This window comes from Gymnoscopelus braueri (genome assembly GCF_963280865.1).
Source record: "Gymnoscopelus braueri genome assembly, chromosome: 6".
NCBI lineage: Eukaryota > Metazoa > Chordata > Actinopteri > Myctophiformes > Myctophidae > Gymnoscopelus > Gymnoscopelus braueri.
In genome coordinates, this window is record NC_137607.1 from 22,784,316 (window position 1) to 22,804,281 (window position 19,966).

The following is a 19,966-nucleotide window of genomic DNA, read 5'->3' on the forward strand; positions in this document are numbered from 1 at the left end:
GACAGAGCATGGACCTGTAATTTCCTGTAAAATGAAATATTATCCTCCTGAAAGGGAGGGAGGAAAAAAACGGCCAAACTTTTAGGTTATACATTATAATTGCTTTGAGAGGAGATAACATCAGAACTTTCAGACAAACTCATATGAGTGTCTGCTGATAATTGGGGGAAAGAGTAACAATTTCAAAATGTTTTGATAAGTATGACATTTCGGTGAGATCCAGGTAAACAAGCCACGACAACAACAATTTATTTTAAGACATTTGTGTGTGCGATAAACCCGGCGTGCTTTTGGTTCTGTGCATTGCACTGAATGAGGTTCAGCCTTCATTCGCACTCTCTATTGGTCTCTCCTTCTCTCTCTCTCTCTCTCTCTCTCTCTCTCTCTCTCTCTCTCTGCTGCAGTAATTAAATCACAGTTGTGATTTTTGAGACAGTCCAATCCCACAAACTTCACACTCCATTTCAGCCCTCACATCTCTGACACGCAGACCAAATGGAGCGAGACACGGAGCATATATACCCATTTAAATAAAAAACAACCAAAAAGTCCCCTAAAAAGCACATTAATGGAAATGTCTTGACAAAGAAAACACACAGCCAAGCCTGTATTGCATATACTGTACTGTAGAGACAAAGACATTGTCTTGGGGCTGGTCACATAATAATAAAGACTCTTTAGGGATGTTCAAATGACAGCTAATTAAAACAGATATTTTGCTGCGGGATAGTGAGGGTTACAGGTGAAGGGACTTACTAGGCAGAGAGCTGTGTGTGTGTGTGTGTGTGTGTGTGTGTGTGTGTGTGTGTGTGTGTGTGTGTGTGTGTGTGTGTGTGTGTGTGTGTGTGTGTGTGTGTGTGTGTGTGTGTGTGTACACAGTAAAACCCTCAGTGTTCATTTAACTCTGACAATTAAGGGTCCATTTGTGTCCCGTTCTACACTCTCAGGGCCCTATTTTGGGGAGACAGGCAAACAGACCTGATGGAGTCATTGGAGTTTTTGTATTTTTGGGGACCAGAGAAGGGTTGGATTACCAGCGGCACAGAGGGTTGGATTATAAGGCTGAATATATTGTCAGTGTGTTGGATTTAGTCACGATGACCAATCAATTGATTGTTTTTCTTTACTGACATGGGAGGATGGACCTCAAGAGGCGGCTGTTCATGGCTACAGTAGAATCAGTACTGCTGTATAGGTCTGAGAAATGGACGCTCACATCAGTACAGCAGGAAAAGGCCCTGGATGGCATCCACACAAGAACGTTACGAATGGCACTTGATGTCACATGGGCGGACCACATCAGGCACGTGGACCTCAACGGCAAAGGGTTACCAAACTTTTCGGGTTTTATTTCTGATTTAATTTAGCAGTCGTAGTGTGAATTGATTTAACCCATTAAGACCTGAGGCCGATTCTTACTAATCTAATGTCTTCTAAATCCTAACAGTTTTCTTTAAAACGTATGTTTCTATATCAGTGGTGCTCAAACTTGTCCATGTCAAGGACCCCCAAAATTATATGTATTTGGCCGCCGACCCCCATCTCAACATTTTTGTTCCAGGGACCCCCAGAAGCAAAGATTTAAGTTAAAAATGATCGCTTTAAAATAATATAAATATATTAATTTATACACATTTTCTTGATTTTTCAAAAAATAGCAGATCTTCAAGCTCGTGAGCTTGTATATCTGCTATTTTTGAATAGCCAAAGTGTAAAATAATGCTTTTTAGCTCAAATAAAAAAATTACACAGATGCGTTCCAGGTCTTAATTTAAATGTAAATTGGCTGGTTACACCACCTGACCATGAACCATGTCACTGAGTCATTGTGTTCAATCACGACTGATATTCACAAAATAAAAAGAAGGATACGTGAATGCATTTTACTCTGGTTTCATTCTGCTTTTACTTCAAACCTGAGCATTATAAACATCATTCAAACACCATCATTCAAAACAATACTGCACATTCAGCATTCAAAAACATACTGTAAACAGTGATGTCAATCAATAAGAGAATGTCAATGATTGTTTCCTTGAAACATCAAGTCTCACGGAATACATTTCAATAATGAGAAGTACATTTCATTCAGGTCAGCATTCAGAACAATACTGCACATTCAGCATTTAACCCCTTAAGGCCGGTAACGCATCTCTGTCATTTTAGATTTCTTTGGCTATTCAAAAACCGCAGATCCACAAGCTTGTAGCGCGGCACTCGGTGCTGCGCTATGAGATTTTCTGCAAATATTTGAATATATATATTTTTAAAGCGAACATTTGTAACTCAAATCTTTGCTTCTGGGGGGTCCCTGGAACAAAGTATTTTGAGATGGGGGTCTGCGGCCAAATACATATAATTGTGGGGGTCCTTGACATGAAAAAGTTTGAGAACCACTGATATTTTTAAACTGATAGGATATGAAAAGGACATTTTGTAGAACCGGCCTCAGGCCTTAATGGGTTAAGACAATGAATACTGCAACAGTGGTAATGTCAATAAGACAGTGCCAACATGCTTGAAGAACAACAACAAAAAAAGCCTTTCTACCTGAAGCTGCTAGTTTTACAAGTAGAAAAAGAAAAACATTGTATTAGGTCAACCGAACAGCCTTTCATTCACTTGTCGCATTGTGATTTTGTCATCGTTTCTTGTTAAACTGTCCCATTCTGTACTGTTAACCACTTGAACCACAGCAGCCATAGTCTAGGGGGAACATTAGCCAAATATTGCTTTTTTTTGGCAAAATCGTGAAAATGTGTGCAAATCTTTTGAAAAAGCCATTCATAAAATGTCAGCTGTTCCAGTTAATCGCTTTGATAATTAAATAATGAATATATAGGCTACCTGAGGGACTGAGGGACTGAGGGACACGCACGCACGAACGCATGCACTCACACACACACACACACAAGGCAAACATGTTATCTCACTGTTGGACTGACCATTATTTTAAACATGGACCAGCAAAAGAGTAAATATTGAAAACTTTTTTAAGTCTGCCTGAAATACTTGTCTATGGTGTCTCTGCAGAGGAAATAAAATGTGTCATTTGGTAAACCTCTCCAAAGAGCATCTGATCCAGTGGTGTAAAGTAACTAAGTACATTTACTCAAGTACTGTACTTAAGTACAATTTTGGGATATTTTTACTTTACTGGAGTATTTCCAATTGTCTCTACTTCTTTTTGTCTCTATCTAATTCTACTCCACTACATCTCAGAGGCAAATATTGTACTTTTACTCCACTACAATTATTTTGAAAACTTTAGTTACTAGTTACTTTGCAGATATAAATGATTACAAACATACATTAACCACTTTAGCCCTGTTTTATACATAGGCCATTTGAAAATAGCCGATCTAACGAACTGCTACTTCTACATTGCAGTATTGATACTTTCACTTAAAGGGGAATTTTGGACTAAAGTTTTCTTACCTTTTCTATGACGTTATGATATCTTAGGATGAATGGTACAGTAGAAAAATTTCATAACTCCACCCCTGAGCCGCCACAGCTTAAAAGGTGCGCGGATAGGCCTTAGGTTAGATCACATATTTTAATAGTTTTTTTTTTAGTTTTTTTTGGTGAGATCTGACGTTCATAGTGACAGAACACTATGCAACCAAAAAAAAAAAAAAAAAAAAAAAACAGATCTCGCTAGACGAGATTGAAATCTCGAGATTTCAATCTCGTCTAGCGAGACTTCTGTTTTTTTTTTTTTTTGGGGGACAGTGTTCTGTCACTATGAACGTCAGATCTCAAAAAAAAAAAAAAAGAAAAAAAGCTATTAAAATATGTGATCTAACCTAAGGCCTATCCGCGCACCTTTTAAGCTGTGGCGGCTCAGGGGTGGAGTTATGAAATTTTTCTACTGTACCATTCATCCTAAGATATCATAACGTCATAGAAAAGGTAAGAAAACTTTAGTCCAAAATTCCCCTTTAAGTAACACATTTGAGTACTTTTTTCCACCACTGATTCTGATCGCCGTTGGCTATAATTGTGGACCCTTGTGGACCCATGCAGCACTACAGTATATATCTTTAAAATGTATGTGTACCAGTAAATGTAGGTTGGACATCATGTGCAAAGTATATTTCTACCCTGGATGAACCCCAATGGGGGGTATGGTCAGTCCTTGGTCAGTCCTTTGTGCCGGTAGGCATCAAGTACCATAACCCCGCCCCCTTCTGTTCTGTTCTGGTCCTGGATTAATGACTCCTGTCTCACTCTGGCACATTCACACACGGACTACTGGGATATACACTAAAGTGCTTTAATAGATGCCTGCTTAGGATAACTGATGTAGGGCACTCAGGAAGCGCAGGGCTAAAGTACCTGCTGATGGAGTTTAATCCCTCTTTCCAATACTCAAACGTCTGCCTCCTCGGCCTCCTCCTCTGTCTTCTAGCATGGCACTACTACTGTTACAGGGAAATTGTTGACCTGCCAAAATACGTGACCATCTTGTCTTACTTATAGTGCAGGGCAGACTTTCTTTGTCCTTAGTACAAGGTTGGTCGCAGGTTGCGGTGGTCTCAAGAACTAAGAGGAACAGGGTGGTGAAAGACTTGCACAAAACACAAATATTTTAAAGGGATAGTTCACCCAAATAATGTCGATTAGTCAGCCCATGGAGACTTGAATTCATGGATATTTTTTAGTTATTTAGTCGCATTCATTTGATGACCAGCGGACCGGTAGGAGACACAAAGGAGACTCTTTGTGTCTCCTATCGGAACCGAACCGCTGCCAGTCATCACACTTTTGGCTTAGGAATGCAACAAAAACAAAAAAAAATCCATGAATTCAAGGGGCGGGTGACTAATCGATAGAAAAAAATGTCATTTTGGGGGTGAACTATCCCTTTAAGGATGACTCCTTAGAAAGAGACTAGGGGGAAAAAAAACACGTTTTTGCTTTATTTTTTTGCATGCTCAACCACGTGCTAAAGTGCTCAAAGTGCAAGAGTGATGGCGGGATAAACGTTTCGGTCATAAAACCATCGTCAGTGCCCTAGCCACCATCTCTTCTCTACAGTCTTTAGAGCATTGAGCTCCAAGTTGTTCTAGCTAGCAACAGGAAAGCCAGATGGTCAACTTCCCTGTTGGTGGACACGTCCACCATTGGTGATTAGGCCAAACGAGGATTGTGTAAACTTCAGAAGCACGAGCGATTGGTGGCTACTAGACATGCAGCAGTTGCCAGTTAGTGAAGAGGGAGAAGCGCATAGGGGAGAGAGCACACAGCCTTGTGGTGGGGCTACAGTACCGATGGTGCAGGGGGTCCGAGACAAGCTTTGAGTGGAGAGGACCATGTTGACAGTCAATAGACCATATTCACACAGCGGCCATTTTGGAATTTAACATGAAACATGAAAATGCCACCCCGTTGCCATGGAAACCGGGGTGGCATTTCATTAACTTAATAGCAATATGGCCGCCGTGTGAATGTATGGTCTATAGGCTCTATGCAAAACAGCCATATTATCACTTCCTTCACAGGTGTTACCAATGATACTAATGAAGGCTCTGTTCCATTTAGTGTAGCACAGTGGTTTCCACGACCCCCATAACTCTGAGAGTGTAAAAATGGAACCAAATGGACCCTTTTGGTTCCATTTGTACACTCTCAGAGTTACGAGCCATTTGGAAGCCCATGAGGGTCCCTGGACCCCAACTTTAGACCCACTGGTGTAGCGTTTGTTTCCAGTGAGCCAATATGCACAACATCAGCACCCTGACTCTGTTTGACCAAGAGTGGAACAGAGCCTTCATTAGTATCATCATTGGCAACACCTGTGAATGTCTTCACAATATGGCTGCTGTGCATAGAGCCTATTTCGAGAGGCGTAATTTTCAGTAGTATTATGTAAGGGGTTTTTCAGTATTCTACTGTATTCTGTATGAGAGGTAAGGGGAATTATCTCCCATTCGGCTCCTCATAATGGGGGGGGGGGGAGAGACAAATGCAATAAGGGGACAAGGAGGATTTTTTTCAAGAATCTATCTTCAAAAGAGGAAGGAAAATGGTCTGGCAGCTGCAGATACAGTATACTACTGCAGCTCTGCTGAAGCATCTGTGTTACTGGAGCCGGAGCGTCCTTCATACAGCTGTTGACTTAGCCGAGTTGTTTGAATTCACCACACAGCAAAATCCTCCAGTGTTTAGAAAAGCTCTTCAGAGTTAAATTAACAGTATAAGGATTTTAACTGCGCACTCTCTGACACACACCACATGATGGAGAGAGGGGTTTGGGGGGTCGGTTGTGGGTGAGAGAGAGAGAGAGAGAGAGAGAGAGAGAGAGAGAGAGAGAGAGAGAGAGAGAGAGAGAGAGAGAGAGAGAGAGAGAGAGACAGAGAGGGAGTGGTGGTGGGAAAGGTACTCAAATTCTTCACTTAAGTAAAAGTACCAAAAAAGTCCAGAATTCAAAGTTAACTTGAGTAAAAGTACTAAATTATTGGCATCAAAATGTACTTAAAGTACCACAAGTAAAAGTACTAAAATGTTTGAAAATAGCACATCTACAAGCTCACAACGCGTCGCATCGCGACGCGTTGTGAGCTTGTAGATCGGCTATTTTCAAATAGCCTCTGTATAAAATAGGGCTAAACTGGTTAATGTATATTTTATAATGTAATCATTTATATCTGTAAAGTAACGAGTAACTAAAGTTTTCAAATAATTGTAGTGGAGTAAAAGTACAATATTTGCCACCGATGTATAGTGGAGTAGAAGTAAAAGTGTAGACAATTGGAAATACTCCAGTAAAGTAAAAGTACCTCAAAATTGTACTTAAGTACAGTACTTGAGTAACTGGGAGACAGTGAGGATAAGATGGAGGGAGGGAGAAATTCCTGTGTGTTGGGCAGAATGCAGATTTCACCCAGGCCTTCACACAGTGCCCCTAATGTGTCCCGTCAGCGCCTGACAGCAACGGCTTTGTGGAATCGCTGAGATACCCATAATCCTTTAGCCAGGGGTCGAGGGGTCAACCCCTCCGTCGTGCTGAGCACACCCAATGAGAAGCTACGGAACCCTATAGCCAAAGCCTCAACTCCAAATAACCCTCACACACTATATTCTGTACGGCTCACAGATATGGCAACAATAGAAAAATGCAAATCCTGCGTTAACCCGTTAACACATCCACCGCCAGAGGTTAATCTCATAATGTACTCACCAGTGCCAAGGTGTTTTTGTTGTTTTTTTGTTTTTTTCATGTCGCCATAGATCTTGTTAAAATCCTTAAGATTGAGCCGTGAACGGTCTGTTTACATCCGCGAGATCTCCCTGTATCTCCCAGTGAAAACCACGTGTCAAACGGGGCATCCATGTTTGAGTTAGAGCGGATTACGTTAAACAGTGAAATGCGAGGAGAAAAAACTACAGGAAGAGAATTGAGTTTCAGTTTCGTCTGTAGAATGGGAGCGGGCGTGATCGTCGAAACCGGATCCCAAATAATTCTATTTCCTGTCATCAAACCGGAAACGGAAGTGGATCAAAAAAATTCCGAAAGTGCACCCGGACCGCGCATGCGCGAAAAGACCGCAGCCCGTAGGACTACGGGCTCGGCGCTTAACCGTTGGATTTAACGGCCCGTAGAACTACGGGCCCGGCGGTAAAGGTGTTAAGACCGGGAACGCATCGAACGCGTGTCATATTCAGATTTGTCCAATTTCTTTGGCTATTCAAAAATAGCAGACATACAAGCTCATAGCGCGGCACCGCGTGCCGTGCTATGAGCTTGTATGTCTGCTATTTTTTTTTATGGAATCGAATGGAACAAAATATTTTGAGATGGGGGTCCGCGGCCAAATATATATAATTTTGGGGGTCCTTGACATGAAAAGGTTTGAGAACCACTGATATATAAACGATAATTTTTCAAAAAACTGTAGGATTTAGAAGACATTTGTAGAATTCCCCAGAAGCAAAGATTTGAGTTATAAATGTTTGCTTTAAAAATATATATATATTCAAAGATTTGCACAAACTTTCATGATTTTCCAAAAATAGCAGATCTATAAGCTCGTATCGCGGCACTCAGTACTACGAGCTTGAATATCTGCTATCTGCTTGTAGATCTGCTATTTTTGAAAAATCTTGAAAATGTGAGCAAATCTTTGAATATATATATTTTTTAAAGCGAACATTTGTAACTCAAATCTTTGCTTCTGGGGGGGTCCCTCGAACAAAAATATTTAGAGATGGGAGTCCGTGGGCCAAATACATATAATTTCGGGTGGTCCTTGGACATGGAAAAAGTTTGAGCACCACTGATATAGAAACAGCAGTTTTTTTCAGAAAACTGTTTTGGGATCTATAAGACATTTCGTATAGAATCGGCCTCAGGTCTTAATGGGTTAAGGCATCTAACAATATGGAAAATACTTTTTACGCAAATTTCATCAAAAGTTGAATTCTGCAAAAATGCTCTGTTTATGTCCAGGAAACATTGTGTCGGTTCTTTTGGCAACATTAAGTGGCAGGTACAATGTGTGGTGGGGTGGGGCTGGGGAGTGTGCCGCACCCCACCTGACATGGCTAAAAACAGCCACACAGACTTACAGTACAGTAATCAGCAAGGGACCACGTTGGCTGCAGAAAAACTGCAACGCCTCACCTAGTTCATTATAAGATGACACAACCAATTTGTACCCCTGCCTGCTGCAATCTACCAAATCTCCCCTGACAAAAGCATTTAGATTAGAGTGCTTTCAGGGAGGGCTATAGCACTGACACCGGTACACCCGGCATCTAAAAAGGGGGGGAAAATGAAGTGGCTTTTTAATTCTCCTCCAGGCAAACATATAACTGTCCAGGTAAGTCATTTGCGGGTTGAATGGAGAGCCAGGAGCAAGCTGTCTCTCCACCACAATACTCCACCAGCTTGTTCTAACCCCCGCCCCCCCCCCGCCCCCCCCACCCCCTTTCTTTTCTTTCTTTCTTTTCATTCCCTCTTCTTGGTTCCACCATCTCTGCAGGCAAGGTATATGCACACACACACACACACACACACACACACACACACACACACACACACACACACACACACACACACACACACACACACACACACACACACACACACACACACACACACACACACACACACACACACACACACACACACACACACACACACTCTCTGTATGTGTACATGCACCCACACACATGCCTTATCCCCATCTGGAAGATTATTATTAATCTATTTGTTACATTTTGTCCCATTATTTCTCCCATATAATCCTCTTTCACTTCCTCTTGCGGCATGCTAATGAGTTTCTGTGAACAAGGAAGCTAGCGCGTGCTGTAGATGGTTCCGATTGGTGCCTCCCTCTCCCTCTCTCTCTCTCTCCCTCTCTCTCTTTCCTATTTGTCCTGATGGCGCACACACAGGAGAATAAAGACTCCCAGATGGAATGGGGAAAACTGGAAATGGAAAAGAGGTGTCATTTTCATCTAATGAAATAGAACTTTGTAATCACTTTCCTCTCACCGATCTTTAAAGCCTGCCAGAGCTAGGTGGGGGGAAATGGAAGTAATTGCCCCCCAGTACAGGAGCGCCATTTCAGATTTGGGATTGGTGTCACCCCAGGCTGCCTTTTTCTACCACATAGAGTCTTCTCTCCTTCAAAATATTCACTTAGATTCCGAGCCCTCTCCATTTCCTCTCGCTGGGTGAACTGGTGACAGACAATTAGGTGCCAGTGTGTCTCGCGATGGGGTTGAGGTTTTATTAAAAAGATTTTTGTCCGCATTCCCTTATCGCTGAGACAATGTTGACGGAGGGCGAGCGTCATATTGTCTGCTGCCTTTTTTTCCCTTCTTTTTCGTTTAGTTTTTAATCTAAAAATCTTATATGAAATCCATATACTTTCAAATGAATACTATGGTTCACACTGCAGGGGCCAACAGACAACTTAGAATATAATGTAGCTCTCTCTCTCTCTCTCTCTCTCTCTAGCTCTCTCTCTCCCTTCTTTTATTTTAACCCTTTCAATCCGGGAATCATTTTTAGATTTCTTTGGCTATTCAAAAATAGCAGATATACAAGCTCATAGCGCGGCACCGAGTGCCGCGCTATGAGCTTGTAGATCTGCTATTTTTGAAAAATCGTGAATATTTGAATATATATATTTTGAAATGTTTTTTTTTTACTCAAATCTTTGCTTCTGGGGGTCCCTATTACACAATATTTTGCAATGGGGGTCCGCGGCCAACTACATATGATTTTGGGGGTCCTTTGGTGTTGGGGGTTTGAGAACCACTGATATAGAAACATGCATTTTTCAAAAAACTGTAGGATTTAGAAGACATTTGTAGAATCCCCAGAAGCAAAGATTTGAGTTACAAATGTTCACTTTAGAAAATATATATATTCAAAGATTTGCAGAAATTTTCACTATAAAAAAAAATTGCAGATCTACAAGCTCATAGCGCGGCACTCGGTGCCGCGCTAAGAGCTTGTATATCTGCTATTTTTGAATAGCCCAAATAAATCTAAAAATGACACAAACAATCACATTGTTTCCCGGTCTAAATGGGTTAAATTAAACACACAGGCGCCCAGGCAGAGAGATAGGGTGCAGAGCCACTGTACAGGTGTAATAAAAAAACCGTGGTAAACACAAAGTACCTTTAACATCCTACTAGCCTGTCTTTGAGGCGGAGAACTTTGGTGTCATGTGTGCGAAGCCGCCGCTGAATATTAATTTCAACCTATATAGTGTATAGCTTGAGGCCCATGAGTTATGACCACAGGGAGACAAGGACAGGGGGAAGCACTCATAGGTACTAAATACTAACAGGAATCGGTGGCAATAATCATCGCGTGGGGATTTGATTCATTCCGATATATTGCGTGTTGCACATCATAGTATACTATTGAGACACGTGGCCCCGTATTGTTGTGGAAAAATAATAATCTATGTTATTATCACCCAAAGATGCTATACGGGCGCCATTCGTCTTAACCCATTAAGACCGTAACGCATCTGTGTCATTTTTGTATTTCTTTGGCTATTCAAAAATAGCATGTACAGATGTACAAGCTCTACGAGCTTTGAGATCTGCTATTTTTTTGACAAATCGTGAAAATGTATGCAAATATTTGAATTTATAGATATATTTTTTTAAGTGAATATTTTTAAGAGAAGAGAATGCACTTAAGACTTCTGGTGGTTAGTAGTTTTCTTGCCTACATTATGTTGAATGCACTTATTGTAAGTCGCTTTGGATAAAAGCGTCTGCTAAATGACCATAATCTAATGCAATAACTCAAATTGAACCACTGATATAAACACATACCGTAAGTAAAACATTATTTTTTTAAACTTAGGATTTAGAAGATATTTGTAGAATCCCCAGAAGCAAAGATTTGAGTCACAAATGTTTGCATAAAAAAAATATATATATTCAAAGATTTGCACAAATGTTCAAGATTTTTTGAACAGCCAAAAGAAATCTAAAAATAACACACATGCGTTCCCGGTCTTAATGGGTTAAAGTGCCACTGGGTATTAGGAAGGGAGCCGGGACAGTGCTGTTTATATAAATATATTTTACTGTGTGTGTGTGTGTGTGTGTGTGTGTGTATGTGTATGTGTGTGCGTGTATGTGTGTGCGTGTGTGTGTGTGTGCGTGTGTGTGTGTGTGTGCGTGTGTGTGTGGTGTGTGTGTGGCGCCGAGGGGTCAGGGGTGGGGGGGACGCTGCTGGTAACGGGGAGCACTGCGGGGCAGTGGGTGTTCTAAAAAAAAGCAGAACGGGGCCCCCCCCCCCCCCGCTTGACGTTTTTATGAAGCACGTCTGTTTGGAAATGAGTCGTTAGTCTCGGTTTTATTGCTCAAATTACCCGAGCCGGTCCTTGTCCTGTTTGCCCTTAATTAACAAGCATTCAATTCCCCTATTAATTAGCGCAAAGCTATTAGCTATTTTACATCACTCTTCATTTGTCGTCAATTAAAAGGTCTATTATTAACCCATTGATACCTGGAACGCATCTGTGTCACTTTAGATGTCTTTGGCTATTCAAAAATAGCAGATATACAAGCTCATAGCGCGGCACCGAGTGCCGCGCTATGAGCTTGTAGATCTGCTATTTTTGAAAAAAATCTTGAAAAAAAAAATCTTGAAAGAAAGTGTTTTAGATTTTTTTTTTCAAAATGTTTCAAAATTTCAAAACTTTCAAAAAACCTCAGGTCTTAATGGGTTAAAAGGCATGCCACGTGGTTAATTGCGCGAGTGGCTCGGTGGCGTGGCGTGGCGAGCGTGTGCGGGGGGGGAAGAAGAGACTATAGCTAGGAGTCTTGAAGAAAGTGGAAGCAGTCAAAGAGTAGGTCTCTAGGTCTCTCCACAACCTTTCCTGCCTGTGCCTGTCTACACGCCGAAACGTCTCTCCCCGTTCAATGCCTGACTTCCTGTCCTCAAGAGAGAACCCCCACCCCCCCCCCCCCCCCCCATCCGCCGGAATCCTGTCAAACACACCACCACGGGCGTAGAAGACCACTGACAGCCCCTATGCAGCAGTGTGACTGCTGCTACAAGTTTAACCCATTAAGACCTGAGGCGATTCTTTAAAAAAATCTAAATCCTAACAGTTTTTTGAAAAAAAAATCTAAAAAATAAAAATTCACGATTTTTCAAAAATAGCAGATCTACAAGCTCGTAGCGCGGCACTCGGTGCCGCGCTATGAGCTTGTATATCTGCTATTTTTGAATAGCCAAAGACATCTAAAGTGACACAGATGCGTTCCAGGTATCAATGGGATAAAGACAAGGCTTCTTCACAGGGCTTGAAGGACCCACTAGCTGCAGTAGAAGTCGCCCCTATCTATCTATCTATCTATCAGTAAAGGACCCGCCGTGGTGACAAAACCGTTTTCCTAAACAGCTGCAGTTCCCCCCTACACTGTCTGTCTGTCGCCTCTCTTTTTCCCCCCGAACAACAAATCAGAATCAGAATCAACATTAAACAGGAGATTAGATTTGTCTTGGTGACATTGGTGCGACAGACAACAACAACAATGGGGGGAACGCATTAAAAAAGAGGAGAAGGACGCCGGGCGAACAGGGGTTGCCAGATGGCAATCATGGACGACGAAAGAAACAAAAGTACGAGGGAGAGGGTCGTGTTTGAAAAGGGGAAAAGAGGACAAATAAAAGCCCAAAAAATAAAACAGAGGGGAGAAGGGAAACAATAATGAAAAGGGGGAAAGGTGAGAGAGAGAAAAGATGGCAAGAAAGACAGACGTGTCAGTGAAAAGTGGAGAGATACACCCTAGTCGTCCACTCACCCCCACCTCCCTCTCACCTCCCCCTCACACCCTGAACCGGGGCTTAACGAGTGGTGATGTTGGTGGAGGGGGGGGGGGTGACGGGTTGGGGGGGGGGGCGGTGCAGCAAAGCAGGCACGGGGCTGTTGCTGATTGACAGAACAATTACAGCTAACATGCACCCTGATGGAGCTGCGGACATCTCCAAATAGAATTTCACTATGCTGTTGCATCGTGCACGCTTACACCAAGGATTTTTGGTAGAAAAAGCAAAAATTGCCCAGACTGACTGACCGACTGGCTGGCTGACTTGGAGCTGAGGAGCGCCGCTGCTTGAAAAGCACTTCTCTCAAGTTATTTTTTCCACCTTTCCCTTTGATGAAAAAGGGAAATATAGCAGCAACAACACAAAAAAAAAGAAAAGCATTTACCCTTGAACCAAGGTTGGCTGGTTTCTAACTTTAGAAGCAATGTTTGGCAACACTTCCCTCCAGTTCACAGACTGCTCATCTGTGCGCGCAGTCAGAGGTGTAGCTATTTTTACTCCACCTGCCCACGCTGACTAATGAGGAAGTGGAGCATTATTTAATCCATTCAATCCGGGGAACGCATACTGTGTTACTTTAGATTTTAAGCTATAACCATTATTTTATACTTTGGCTATTCAAAAAATAGCAGATCTATTTTTTTTTTAAGCGAATATTCTTTTACTCAAATCTTTGCTTCTGGGGGTCCCTGGAATAACATATTCCGATGGGGGTCGGTGGCCAAATAGACATTATTTTGGGGGGTACTTGACAGGAAAAAGTTTGAAGCACCACCGACTTAGAAACATACGTTTTTCAAGAAAAACGTTAGGATTTAGAAGACATTTTTGTAGAATCTGCCTCAGGCCTTAATGGGTTAAGGGACAGTGATGATGAGACCACATTAATATACCATACGGTGGACCTCACGGTTATCATACGATATTATAAACGTAAATTCATTTGAATATAATGAGTGCATAAGGCAGTGTAGGTATTGTAATGATGACTATGATTGAATGAGCGGTGTGCACTTGTCACATAGCGTCTGCCTCGTTTGATTTGTTTTGTTTTGTTTTGTTTTGATCCATTTGAGGAGATTCAAAACAAAGTAAGCATAACTAAAATGACAGACGATGTCACAATAGGATCTGACTTATTGCAATGACGCGATAAAGCACTAACACCAATACTGTTTCAACCTATTTAGTCCGGGAAAGTGTCATCTTTAGATTTCTTTGGCTATTAAAAAATAGCAGATCTACAAGCTCTGCTATTTTTTTTGAAAGAAAATTAAAAAATATTTTCCAAAAAACGGTTTATTTGTATTTTGAAGACATTTGTAGAATCGGCCTCGGGTCATAGGGTTAAGAAGTGTTTAGAAAGGTTTTCTTCGTGTTATTTCTTCCTCTATGTGAAGCCATTCCTCCACCATATTGTACTCTCTCCCCCCCCCCCCCCCCCTCGCCACATGGGAACCTCCACGGCACGCAGCAGCATCTCTTGCTTGACTCAATGACGCTCATATCAGCATACTGGCCATTTACCCCTACCATTCCAGCACACCCCAGCTACCACCAGGCTGCATTACAACAACACGCTCTCTGGCTTTCTAATTAGCTTAGCCCGGAAAATGAGGATGCTGGGTAATTCTTTGCTCTAGCAGTCTAACAAATAGCAGACCACGGGGAGTCTGGTTTGGCACCTAGTGTCTCCCAGAGGGCCATTCACTTCAATACGCTCATGCAAGGAAAATGTGTTTCTCTCTCTCGACTCTCTCTGCTCGTTTTCTGCTTCTTTTTTTTTCGTCTAACGTTCTTCTCTTTGGTCTCACCCTGCGGTCCTAATGGTACAGTATGTGCCTTTAACATGCTTAATTAACATACAATCAGAATAGTCAGGTCAATATTTACCAAGAAGTTGATCATTTGTGAGTAAACCGTATGGAATAAATGTGGAGGATTGGCTGCTTATTAATATTACAGTATTTTATTTTAACCTTTATTTACCCAGGTATGCTGAGCATGAGTGCTCTTTTTCAGCAACGCCCTACAAAATCACGCACGCACACACACACACACACACACACACACACACACACACACACACACACACACACACACACACACACACACACACACACACACACACACACACACACACACACACACACACACACACACACACACACACACACACATACATCTGGGAACTGACCAGTACAACCACAGTATAGTATTGCTGAGCAAGCTATACTGGAGCAAGTTGTGGATTCAGTGCCTTGCTCATGGGCACTTCAGCTGTGTTGAGGGAGGGGGTGTGAGTGGTGGTCATTCATTTCCCCATCCAGATCGTTCCTCCATGGCGATCGAACCAGGAACCTTTCGGTCTCAAAGCACGCCTTCGCTAACCTTTAGGCGACCGACCGCTGCCCCCAATATTATATAAGTGCAGTATTATATTGTATTACTTACAGTAGTAATACGTTATAACTGCCCAATGCTGCCCAGCACACAGACCAATCATGATAATGCATCTCATGATAATGCATCTACATCTAGTCATGTACACAGAACACTGAGTGCCGTGCTATGAGCTTGTAGATCTGCTATTTTTGAAAAATCTTGAAAATGTGTGCAAGTCTTGAATATGTATTTTTTTAGAGCGAACATTTGTAACTCAAATCAAAGCTTCTGGGAGTCCCTGGAACAAAATATTTGACAAATGTTCGCTTTGAAAAATATATATTCAAAGATTTGCCAAAAATGACACGATTTTTTTTAAATAGCAGATCTACAAGCTCATAGCGCGGCACTCGGTGCCGCGCTATGAGCTTGTAGATCTGCTATTTTGGAATAGCCAAATAAATTTAAAATGACATAGATGCGTTCCAGGATTGAACGGTGTTAATCATATCATGCATCTATCTCAAAAACACTATTTTCTACTATCAAATCCAAAAGCCTTTTTACAAGTCCACAAGTCAAATGACAAGAGGCCACCACACACACACACACACACACACACACACACACACACACACACACACACACACACACACACACACACACACACACACACACACACACACACACACACACACACACCGTAACGACGTGCCTCCGTCTCCATATACACACTGCAGCATTTCATAGTCCGACGCTTATCGCCCTCCGTTCATATGGAATGATCTAGTTAGGCGTCCGTGAGGGCAAGAAGAGGGGAATGAAAGCCATCATTCATCCGCCCATTTCACGTGCCGCCGAGCATCACCGGCGCTGTTTAAGTCATCTGTCAGTAGTCATGGATCCCGCTCCTGTGTCAGAATCACGGAGGATAAATACGGCACTCTGTCTGCGCTGCCGCTCTGATGTCTCCTGCTCCGGGGGCTGGAAAGCTGCATGGACAGGTGGGGAGGGATGGATGGAGGTGTGTGTGTGTGTGTGTGTGTGTGTGTGTGTGTGTGTGTGTGTGTGTGTGTGTGTGTGTGTGTGTGTGGGGAGGGAGGGAAGGGGGGGTATTGGAGGATAGATCCCTCCACCTGTAGCATAGCGAGAGAGAGGCCCTGCAGGGCTGTAATCTGCCAGCTGTCTCTCACAGGGACGCCCAGCCGAGCCCGAGCCCGACGCCGTCGCACCGGGCCAGGGACTGGCAATGCTAGAGCCCTCACAGCCTCCAGCTATAACCAGACTATGTGGTTGTGGGAGGCCCCTAGGACATGGAGCACCTGCACGGGGAGATAAAGGCTTCAACTCCTGAGCTAATACTGACGGACTCTTCTGATAAATACAGAGGGGAGTGGAGGGGGGTGGGGGGGGGCAATCTATTCTCCTATACCTCTCCCTCCTGTCTACCTGTCTCAGTGAATTTCTCTTTCCAGTATTCCCCCCCCCCTGCCCCGTTTTGTATCGGTTATCTATTTCTTTCTATGTCTGTTGTTCCCTCTCTGTCCAATGCGTCCGTCCGACTCCCTGCCGCTCTGTCTTGCTGTGCAGCGTTTATGTGCGAGCTCCCTGCAAGTTTTTTTTTTTTTTACGGATCAGAACAGGTGAGACTCTCGGCGCGCTCTTGCCTTTTCTTCTATTTCTTCCATATCTGTAACTGTCAGAGACGAAGATTACCACTTTTTTGGAGCCTGCCCGAGCTTTGTTGCGGTGATGGAAAGTCAAATAGAGGAGGCTGTGTTAAAAGCATCTGGTCCACTTCGGAGGGACACAAACAAAGTCATCGGCAAGTCTTGGAAACCGCAGACAGGTTCAAAAATAGTTCCACCGAGTCTGAGGGTGAAATGGCTCTCGTCTCGGTGCCTTTTAGTAGTACAGCAGCAGCCACTGTGCTGTTGAGGAGTGGTATAACATGGTATTAGCCCGCCATGGTAACAGGAGCCCGGACCCCCCAGACACATTACCTCCCGTTGTGACCTATACGCTGTAAATGTAGTATGATCCACATATAACAGGTCCGGTGTCCATGCGATTACTGTAGTGTTTAACCTGAAAAACGTATGTTTCTATATCAGCGGTGCTCAAACTTTTTCATGTCAAGGACCCCCAAAATTATATGTATTTGGCCGCCGACCCCCATCTCAAAACAGTCTGTTCCAGGGACCCCCAGAAGCAAAGATTTGAGTTTTTGACTCTATATGGACTGCACTCCCTATAGTTACACCAGTGGTGCTGAGCGAGAGTCACAACAGAGACACTCCCAAACGCAAAGTTGACTCAGTGAGCTCCAGCTGCATCATGTGTGTTGTGTTGTGTTGTGTTGTGTTGTGTTGTGTTGTGTTGTGTTGTGTTGTGTTGTGTCGTGTCGTGTCGTGTTGTGTATGTGGACAGCAGTTCATCTCTCCTCTCTACCATGTCACCCAGTTGTCTCTTCCCATTAGCCTGCGACCGGTGCGTGGCGCGGTGCTATACGTATACGCTGGGTTTCTGGGAGCTCTGAGGCTGGCAGACAGACGCAGACAGCTCAGGGTGGCAGATGCCTGGCGTTCCCGTGGATGCCCTCCACCGGCCGATGACAGATGTCAGAGATCCTGTTGGACGGCCACACTTCATCACGCCACCCTGTTCCTCCTCCTCGCCCCGCTGGCTCCACCAGCCTGTCTGGCAGACGCCTCAGCACCCAACCCCAACTGCACCAGACCGCCCCCCCCACCCATTCCCTTCTTGCCACACCTTTGTGCACGCACGCACACGCACACACACGCACACGCACACACACACACACGCACACGCACGCACACGCACACGCACACACGCCACTTACGCGCACAAGCACCTCTGCATCTGTCAGTCAGCCGTTATTACCTCCGACAGCCATCATGCCGCCAACCAACGGATCACATGCTAATGGGCCTGGACGCTTCCACTCTGGAAATCTAAGGCATCAAGTCTTTAGGCTGCGTGCGTGTGTGTGTGTGTGTGTGTGCGTGCGTGTGCGTGTGCGTGTGCGTGTGTGTGTGTGTGTGCGTGCGTGTTTTGTGCAAGCTAGTCATCGGACAGACCAAAAGAACTGCTTTCTCAAAATTGGGGAGAAAACCGCAGTGGTTCTCAAAGTGGGGTCCAGGGAACCCCAGGGGGTTGTTGTGGGGTGTTCCGGGGGTTCCCCATGTAAAGTTGTTAAAATAGCATCAGAATCAGTATAACCACTTTAACCATACAGTGTATACATTAGCTATTTGAAAACAGCGATCTACAAGCACTCAACGCGTCGCGATGCAACGAGTTGAGAGCTTGTAAATCTGCTATTTTCAACCAATCTAGAAAACATTTGAACGATTTGACAACACAATGGGGGTGCCAGGGACTCCCATCTTGTGTGGGGGTGCCAGGGCACAAAAGTGTTATCAGATGGTGGTCTGCGGCCAAATACAAAATTAATTCGTTTGAAAAAGTCTGAGAACCACTGATTTGCTGCATGCTCTCTATCTAAGCTCTTATTGATATTGTTTTTTTGTGGTTGCTGGTGTTGTCGTTATTGTTTTATCCACCTACCATTTGGGCCTGCTGGTAGACTTGACCACTGGAGACATGCCATCTCTGTACAGGCTCTTGGTCTTGGAGAAGTTGACCACGTTGAAAATCACCCTCTGAAAGACATGAAGCATATCATTTAAAGATCTTAATTAATAGCCTAGAACACAGCTGAACGTCACAACATCTCAAATGCTGTTTGATACCAGAGAAAAGGGTATAATTAATGTGTTCTCCACTAATTTTCTTCCTCCAACACACGCACACACACACACACACACACAGCAAAATATGAACCTGACCACTAAAATAGAAACCAACACAGGGATTTTTTTGAAATGCCACCACCAGCATCACGGCAAAAAAATTATGACAGATTATCAGCACAATGAGGAGATAAGGCAGCTGTAATGTCCCTCACATGACCCCATGTAGCAGTACAAAGCCCCAGATAAAAGGCAAGCATCTCTGGTAGCACCGGCTTCTAATCTGGCACCACACACCATGGCGGTTCCCTGGCGGGATGTTGCCCGCATGTGCCTGGCCCAAAACGGATGCTCAGCCCATGGCCTGCATGGAGCAGCAACAACCAAGGTGGCAGGGTTTAACCCATATAGACCGGGTCATTTTAAGATTTCTCTGGCTATTCAAAAATAGCAGATCTACAAGCTCATAGCGCGGCAC

At 43.5% G+C, this 19,966-nt stretch overlaps 1 protein-coding gene across 1 annotated transcript in view; it reads right to left on the reverse strand.

Annotated features, from left to right (window-relative positions):
• Window positions 1-19,966, reverse strand: part of agbl4 (AGBL carboxypeptidase 4) — a gene marked incomplete at both ends in the record, with an annotated part of 472,442 nt that overhangs the window by 236,533 nt on the left and 215,943 nt on the right. The window contains one exon of the mRNA XM_080430494.1: window positions 19,304-19,398. Coding sequence (XP_080286620.1) covers window positions 19,304-19,398 — 95 coding nt within the window. The remainder of the gene's footprint in view (window positions 1-19,303; window positions 19,399-19,966) is intronic.